The following is an 8,789-nucleotide window of genomic DNA, read 5'->3' on the forward strand; positions in this document are numbered from 1 at the left end:
AACGAACTATAGTTTTGGCAAGTCGGTTAGGACATCTACTTTGTGCATGACACAAGTAATTTTTCCAACAATTGTTTACAGACAGATTATTTCACTTATAATTCACTGTATCACAATTCCAGTGGGTCAGAAATTTACATACACTAACTTGACTGTGTCTTTAAACAGCTTGGAAAATTCCAGAAAATTATGTTGTGGCTTTAGAAGCTTCTGATAGGCTAATTGACATAATTTGAGTCAATTGGAGGTGTACCTGTGGATGTATTTCAAGGCCTACCTTCAAACTCAGTGCCTCTTTGCTTGACATCATGGGGAAATCAAAAGAAATCTGCAAAGACCTCAGAAAAGAATTGTAGACCTCCACAAGCCTGGTTCATCCTTGGGAGCAATTTCCAAACGCCTGAAGGTGCTTTATTACTGCCACTTTTAGTGAGTTTGGTACACATCTGGAGGACAGGGAGACATTTATTATGTTCAACATAGGAGGGCTAAGTACAGGAAATAGCTCTTTCAGTAGTTTAGTTGGAATAGGTTCCATTAGGCAGCTGGAAGGTTCAGAGGCCATTACTATTGCCGTGGAATGTGTCGAGAAATACAGGATTAAAAAACCTGAGTGTCTCCATTGATCCATGGTCCTGGCAGTTCTGTGCAAACTCAGGACAACTGAGTTTTGGAGAAATACACATATTCAAAGAGGAGTCTGCAATTATCTTTCTAATGCTCAAAGTTCATGAATTCATCAATGCTGAAGTGAAGGCCATTATCACTTGGGGAATGCTGGCTTTTAGTTAGCTTTGCGTCAGTATTGTTTTTATTTTTCTCAATAAATTTTGAAAAGTAGGCTGATCGAGCAGCAGTGAGGGCTTTTTCGATATTGTCTTTCCAAGCTAGTCGGAAGACTTCCAATTTGGTGGACCTTCATTTACATTCCAATTTTCTGGAAGCTTGTTTCAGGGCTCTGGTATTTTGTGTATACCAGGGAGCTAGTTTCTTTTGACAAATGTTTTTTTGTATTCAGCGACTGGATCTAAGATATTACGCAAAGTTAAGTTTAGATCCTATGTTAGGTAGATAACTGATTTTTGAACGCTGACGTCCTTGGGTAGGTGGAGGGAGTCTGAAAGGGCATCTAGGAATCTTTGCATTATCAGAGAATCTATAGGGTGGCTCTTGTTAATCCTCGGTTGGGGTCTGAGCAAATAAAATGGTGGTCCGATAGTTCATGATTAAGGAAAAACATTTAGATTCACAATATCTATTCCACAGGACAAGATCCAGGGTATGATTGTGACATTGCGTAGGTCCCGAGACCTGTTGCACAAAACGAGTCGATGATGGCTTCGAAAGCCTTTTGAAGTGTGTCTGTGGACTATCTGCCATGACTACGAGGTCCGAGAGGAATTCAGGGAACTCGGTGAGGAACGCTGTATACGGCACAGGAGGCCTGTAAACAGTAGCTATAAAAAGTAATTGAGAAGGCTGCATAGATTTCATGACTAGAACCTCAAAAGACAAAGACGCAGTCATTTTTCCCCCCCCGTAAAATGAAATTTGCTGTCATAAATGTTAGCAATACCGCTGCCTTCGCGGGATGCACAATGGATATGGTCATTAGAGTAACCAGAAGGTGAGGCTTCATTTTACAGTCAATTAATCAGGCTTGAGCCATGTTTCAGTCAGGCCAATCACCTCAAGTTTATGATCAGTGACTAGTTCATTGATTAGGACTGCCTTGGAAGTGAGGGATCTAACATTAAGTAGTCCTATTTTGAGATGAGGTATTTTCACACTCTCTTTCAATAATCACAGGAATGGAGGAAGTCTTTATTCCAGGGAGATTGCTAAAGCAAACACTGCCATGTGTAGTTTTGCCAGACCTAGATTGAGGCACATACCCAGTCTCAATGGAGAAAATTGAGCTGGTTGTGCTAGGGGGAGACTCCACTAAGCTATCTCATTGTGGAGATCGAGGAGTTAGAGCCATGTCTCTGTTGATAGATAAAATGAGAGCATCCCTTCAGCTAGGAGTGAATCATTCACTCCTCAGCAGGCCAGGCTTGGTCCTGTTTGTAGGTGAGTCCCAGAAAGAGGGCCGGCTATCTAGAAATTCTAACTTTTGTGAGGGACAGAAATACATTTTCAACCAATGATTCATTTGTGAGTCTGCTGTAGAGCTCATCACTCCCCTTTACTGGGAGGGGGCCAGAGACAATTACTCAATGCCAATATATATTTCTAGTTAAAATACACGCTGAAGCTATGTTGCGCTTGGTGACCTCGGACTGTTTCATCCTAACATAATATGTGCTGATGTGGATAACAATATCCCTATACCATCTACACTCACCAGTTTTAACTGCAGCCAGCACCATCTTCAGATTAGCCTTTGTCAGTAGCCCTGCCCCCCGATAAACAGTGTATACTGAACAAAAATATAAACGCAACATTTTCAACAATTTTACTGAGTAACATACAGTTCATAGAAGGAAATCAGTGAGTTTAAATAAATTCCTTAGGCCCTCATATGGATGTCACATGACTGGGCAGGGGCACAGCCATGGGTGGGTCTGGGAGGGCATAGGCCCACCCACTTGGGAGGCAGGCCCACTCACCGGGGAGCCAGGCCGAGCCAATCAGAATTCGTTTTTTTTCTTCCAGATAAAGGGCTTTATTACAGACAGAAATACCCCTCAGCAGTCCCCCTCAGACAATCCCGCAGGTGAAGAAGCTAGATGTGGAGGTCCTGGGCTGGTGTAATTACACATGGTCTACGGTTGTGAGGCCGGTTGGACGTACTGCCAAATTCTCTAAAACGACGTTGGAGGCAGCTTATGGTAGAGAAATTAACATTACATTCTCCGACAACAGCTCTGTTGGACATTCCTGCAGTCAGCATGCCAATTGCACGCTCCCTCAAAACTTGAGACATCTGTGGCATTGTGTTGTGAAAAAAAAACCTGCACATTTTAGTGGCCTTTTATTGTCCCCAGCACAAGGTACACAAGTGTAAGGATCATGCTGTTTAATCAACTTCTTGATATGCCACACCTGTCAGGTGGATTGATTATCTTGGCAAAGGAGAAATGCTCACCAACAGTGACTTAAACAAATTTGTGCCATGGGGTCTCTCTCTCTCTCACTGCACGCTCTGAATAGGACCTGATTGGCCTGACTGCCTATTGTTACCTCTCTGCTCCACAGACTCTTCCGGAGATCTGCTCCGAACAGGACGAGATGGATTTCCTGATGGAGGCCCTGATTATGAGGTGCATTGGGCTGGAACACACGGCCCCATCCACTTCCTCCTGCACCACACACACACACAAAGGATGCATACTGTAACGGTGTACCATGAGGCAGGCGGATGAGACCCAAACACTGTCATGCCATCACTTAGCGCTCAGCAGGCTAGTCTGCTGCCATGTTTTGTTAACCAGCTCCCCAGCTGTTGTTTATCATAGAGAGTCAGGTAATTCATCCCTATCGAGGAGACAGCAGCTGGTTGCCAGAAGAACCTCGTCTCTCCTCCAAATAGAGCTCTGCTGAAAGCATTAAAAAGCATATCTGTCGAGCAGATGCTGTCGGGCTAAAGCAGGCACAACAGAGTACATAATAAGCAGCTTGGGGTAAATTGGGACCCGGAGTGTTTGCTGGCCATGAAATAACCCTAGACATACAGATGTAAACACAGACACATTAATGTAGATGCCACCACACAACATCACACACACTTTTGTAAAAATCAGTGGTTAATTTGTAAATCGGGAGGTGCCGGAACAAAAAATGAGCGTGAGAGGGGGTGACCTGGGGAGCTCTGAGGTACCTGAATGCATGAGAAAAAAACAGAGCACCTTTATAATAAAGCCTGGCTTGCATGTAATCACATTTTTTTTGCGTGGTGGCACAGAGCAGCAGAGAAGAGGCACTTCCAGAAGTTGCACACATGGGGAACATTTTTAGTAGCCCAGGGTCTGGGGAAAATGTGGCCTTTTAATAAACAAATTCCATGCAATTGACAAATTGCAACTGACAGATTTTCAGAGCGTTCTCGACTTGTAGGCTATGCCTTGTTAATGGGCTACTATACGTAATCCACAGCTAGGCATTTTTTTTTAAAGAAGCTATTGATCCTCTGTGGCTAAATTAGTAGGCTATTATTTCATTTATTTCTGAACCGACAGCAGTAATTCTATAACTTTGTCAAATGTATTTGCATTAATCAGGGGTGCTCCAGCTCCTCCAGAACCCTTCACGCGGCTATGATTATATATGGAAATAAATTAAGTACAACGCTGGAGAGCGGAGAGTTGCAGGCTCATGTCTATCAGAGCAGGGAGAGGGATCATAGAAACTGAATCTCCTTCTAGTTCTGTGAGCAATAAAGCCGTGCTTCTCACACAGCCACACGTTGTTCTCAAACATAATGTTGCCCAAACCATAAACCCAGGCCGGCTGTACCCCAATCAACTCTTAAAATATTAGGTAAGGGCTGAAAATCAACTTTTTTATATATTGCGTTTATTTTTTGCCAAGAGGTACCGGATTCGGCCAAATAGTTTCAGGAACGAAACAGTCCAAAACAGAATGGTGCCGGATCCTGTGTACCCTGAAGCTATTACAGCTGATGTCTGGCCAACTCTCCTAGCCTGAGGTAGTGTATTCACCACCACTGTCCTTGTGTGTCCACAGTAAGTTCAGCCACCAGAACATAGTGCGCTGCATTGGGGTGAGTCTGCAGATCCTGCCCCGCTTCATCCTCCTTGAGCTGATGACTGGAGGAGATATGAAGAGCTTCCTGCGACAGAACAGACCCAAAACGGTCAGTAGCTTCCTGAGACAGAACAGAACCAAAACGGTCATTAGCTCCCTTAGACAGAACCGACCAGAAGCGGAGTGTCTCTCAACTGTTAAACAGCCCTGTAGGTCTGTGTAGGTAAAAGCAGTAATGGTTATGTATGGTGTCTTTTCAGAGTCAGAGCTCCTCCCTCACCATGCTGGAGCTGCTACACGTGGCCAGAGACATCGCCTTCGGCTGCCGTTACTTGGAGGAGAACCACTTCATCCACAGGTTACTATGTCCTCCTACCACAACCTATGCATGACCTTTTTGTATACGGTATTCATATTACATAAAGAGGTATTCAATGTTGTGTGTTTCAGAGACATAGCTGCCAGGAATTGTTTGCTGACCTGCCCTGGGCCAGACAGAGTGGCTAAGATAGGGGACTTTGGAATGGCACGTGATATATACAGGTACACTTAAACCACCAGTACTATCTGTCCCGATAGCACGCTCGGCATCTACCAAGCCTCTTGATCTTCATGACATGAGCCGTTTCATTTCTCCATTGTGTTTTTTTCCTAGTTGAAATCTCAACGTATCTGTAGGATCAGTCTGGTCTCGCTCCATGCAGTGATGAAGACTCGAGAGTACTATTCCCATTGAGTTATATACCTAGAGGAGTTTGAAACGCTAACCATGACTCATTCTCCTCCATAGGGCCAGCTACTACAGAAAGGGCGGCCGTGCCATGCTGCCCGTCAAGTGGATGCCGCCAGAGGCCTTCATGGAGGGCATCTTCACCTGCAAAACGGACACATGGTAACCCATTTACTCTTCTACATGATCCAAAGTTGATCTATCCAAAGTTGAATGAACGGTATAAGTACATACGGCCAGTGTAAATGGGACAGCAACTGATTTCTCTGAGCAACTTTTTAAACTGAGCTCTGTTCTCCCTCTGCAGGTCATTTGGAGTACTGCTCTGGGAGATTTTCTCTCTGGGCTACATGCCTTACCCCTGCAAGACCAACCAAGAGGTTCTGGAGTTTGTGACGAGTGGGGGGAGGATGGACCCCCCAAAGAGCTGTCCCGGGCCTGTGTGAGTAGATCAGATTGAGCTGATGGAGAGTTAACTCTTGGTGGGAGTTTATAATGCATTTACTGTTGCAAGGCCTATATGCAATTTTAGACTTAAATCCATGATATTGAGTTTTTTTCTCCCTCTCCCTTCTGTAGTTACCGGATCATGACTCAGTGCTGGCAGCACTGCCCTGAACACAGACCCAATTTCTCCACCATTCTGGAGAGGATCAACTACTGCACTCAGGTACTGACCCACTGGCAGCCAGGGATGCATTTCCTTTATAACACACCATTTATATTTACCACTTATATTCTCTCTCTCCCACCCAGGACCCTGATGTGATCAACACACCCCTGCCTGTGGAGTATGGCCCCACAATAGAGGAGGAGTTGAGCACTGTGATCTGCCCTGACACCTCGGGTAGTCTGACCCCGCTGCTGGTGGCCCGCTCTGCCTCCCAGGAGGTCTCTCCCCAGCTCAACAGCCTGGGTCTGGATCTGAGCATTGGTCCCACCCCGCTGCCCCAACCACACAAGCCCCGTCTGCTGCTACATAGGCCCCAGCAGCTGCCTCAGGAGGTGGCCTCATACCGTGAGGCCCTAGAGCCCTGCTGGGCTGAGCCTGTGCCTGCTCCAGGGGTCTGCCCTGGGGCCTGGCTCCAACCCGAGCCCCTCCGGCCCTGCTCCAGGAACAGCTCTTTCTCAGGCAGCCAGAGGCTCAAAAACAAGACCAAGAACCTATGGAACCCAACCTACGGCTCTTGGGTGCTGGAGAGCTTTGGTCAGGGGAAGACAGCACTGTCTCATACCCAGTCCATGCCCCTGTCCAGCAGCTGCTTTGCCCTCCAGGCAGCACCTCCTACCTCCGAGTGCACCGACTCTGGGTGCGATGGCAGCCTCGGCCTCCCTGCCCCCAGCAGCCTGTGCTCCTCATCCCCCTCCTCGTCCTGCCAGACCCTTTCTGCTCCCCAGGGTGCACCCAGCCTCAGCCTGGTGTCCTCCCGGAAGGGCCCAGCAGGAGGAGCCAGTGGGTGCCAGGCTGTGGACCTGGCAAAGCTGCAGAGCTTCCCCTGTGGCAATGTCAACTATGCCTACGACGAGCAGAGCTACGAGGCGGAGAGACTGCCCCTGGTGGTGCCCAAAAGCCCAGAGCCCTGCCCCAGCACCAGCTGTGCCCCCAGCGCCTCTTTCTCCTCCTGCTCAGGGGCAGGCCTGGGCGCAGCCTCCTCTTGTATGCCCAAACTGCTACTGAAGCGCCACGCCAGCTATGGACACGAGGATGTGAGGAAGCACACCAAACCTGAGAAACCCACCCGGGACAGAGACTCAGGCTTCTCCCTGTCGGAGGACCTGAGCGTCACCCCTGTCTAACCGTGGCCCCTGGGGGGGAGAAGCAGAACACTGGAACAGACCGCACAGATCAATGGCCACGCACAGGAACACACTACTGGAGACGGCAGCCATTTTGACCAAATAATTTTCACTCCCTTTTGTCGATTCATTGTTTTATTTTATACAGTTTTGGTGCAACTGATGCCTTCTAGTCAGCATAGGCAGTGAGAGAATTATATGAAAGGCACAGTTTACAGACAGGAAGAGATGCTGCATTGCCAGGAGACAGGTGGTATGTTCTCTTCCTGATGTGGAATATGACACATCTCAAGAAGGCCGTCACTGGCACAGAAGCACATCCAAGCCTCAGTGGATTTCTAGGCCCTAGCTGGATTCAGCTGCAATGGCTGGCATCCATTCAAATGCGCAGTGTCTCCTCTGCTTCGGGGGTTCTTTTGTTAGGCCATTCCTTTCTTCTCTGTTTCTACCATTACCTTTTAGTTGCTGGGTTCATATCCCAACAACAATCCTCTACCGTTGGGCCCATAACTCCACAACATGCTCTCCATCCAGGGAGAGCACTGCAGCTTGACCCTGTGCTCCTCTCAACGGTGTGTCTGTGTGATGTGTGGGGGGTTTTGTTCGTAACTGAAACAATGGATAATAAAGTTGTATTGTAGGTTTACACTGGAATGAATGACTGGGATTGACTGCTAAATCAATACTGTGAGTACATAAGAATCTCTGGTTCCCTATGCAGGTGATGGTAAGGCAGAAAGGAGAATTACATTGTGTGAGGCTGCTACGACGAGTACAGTCTAGGAGCTCCTTGCGATAAGAATTATAATGACTTGTCACCTACAAGGTGCATGACCAAAATGTCATCTCGTTTAGAATTGTCAGTTATTTTGTAGATAGTGTTTAAATGTAGTCATTTCCACACTTATTTTCTTAATACTATAGTCTATATTAATTGTTTACTAATACTTTACCCTCTCTACGTGCATTTAATCAAATGGTGGCTATTCTCACTTTTTACTGAGGCTTTTAGAGAAACCTAGAACAGATCATGTGGTAGGAAATGCTCTGTAATGTGTCCATCTTGTTCCACCACACAAAATGGTAATACTACTGAATTTCACCTTGGCAACACCAAAATATTATATACTATTATTTGACATTGGAATTCCTTAAACTGGACTAACTTCGTACATTTGTAGCAATTATACTTCATTTATAAAGTGTGTTTATGTCTTGTCGTTGAACACTACAGGTTTGTAATGTACTCTACTGTACCTCCTACACCCAGCAGGGGACAGCATTCTCATATGAAATACCAAATAGTTAAAGTTTGTATTTACATGAGGGCTTGTTTGCCATTTACTTTTTTATTTCTCAGTATTTATGTTATGAGCTGTAGTTAAAGCGGTACGGTTGCTGGTGTACATGTTAGCTTATTACACTGAAATAAACATTGTTTACTGGATATTTTAGGTTACGATAATGTCCTGTGTTTCCATGATGTAGGCTACAGTGACACTTTGACGTGGCTACAAGTGGACAAGCCTTGAAGCCTATATATTACAGTGAA

The 8,789-nt window shown here is 46.1% G+C and overlaps 1 protein-coding gene across 1 annotated transcript in view; it reads left to right on the plus strand.

Annotated features, from left to right (window-relative positions):
• The window catches only part of LOC111963126 (tyrosine-protein kinase receptor-like), a 68,208-nt gene extending 59,524 nt beyond the window's left edge, over positions 1–8,684 (plus strand). The window contains exons 22-29 of the mRNA XM_023986361.1: positions 3,202–3,266; positions 4,690–4,819; positions 4,971–5,068; positions 5,161–5,253; positions 5,501–5,602; positions 5,748–5,882; positions 6,020–6,110; positions 6,197–8,684. Coding sequence (XP_023842129.1) covers positions 3,202–3,266; positions 4,690–4,819; positions 4,971–5,068; positions 5,161–5,253; positions 5,501–5,602; positions 5,748–5,882; positions 6,020–6,110; positions 6,197–7,237 — 1,755 coding nt within the window. The 3' untranslated portion in view covers positions 7,238–8,684. The remainder of the gene's footprint in view (positions 1–3,201; positions 3,267–4,689; positions 4,820–4,970; positions 5,069–5,160; positions 5,254–5,500; positions 5,603–5,747; positions 5,883–6,019; positions 6,111–6,196) is intronic.
• Positions 8,685–8,789: the final 105 nt, after the last annotated feature.

The sequence above is a fragment of the Salvelinus sp. IW2-2015 genome, linkage group LG4q.2, assembly GCF_002910315.2.
Source record: "Salvelinus sp. IW2-2015 linkage group LG4q.2, ASM291031v2, whole genome shotgun sequence".
Classification (NCBI taxonomy): domain Eukaryota; kingdom Metazoa; phylum Chordata; class Actinopteri; order Salmoniformes; family Salmonidae; genus Salvelinus; species Salvelinus sp. IW2-2015.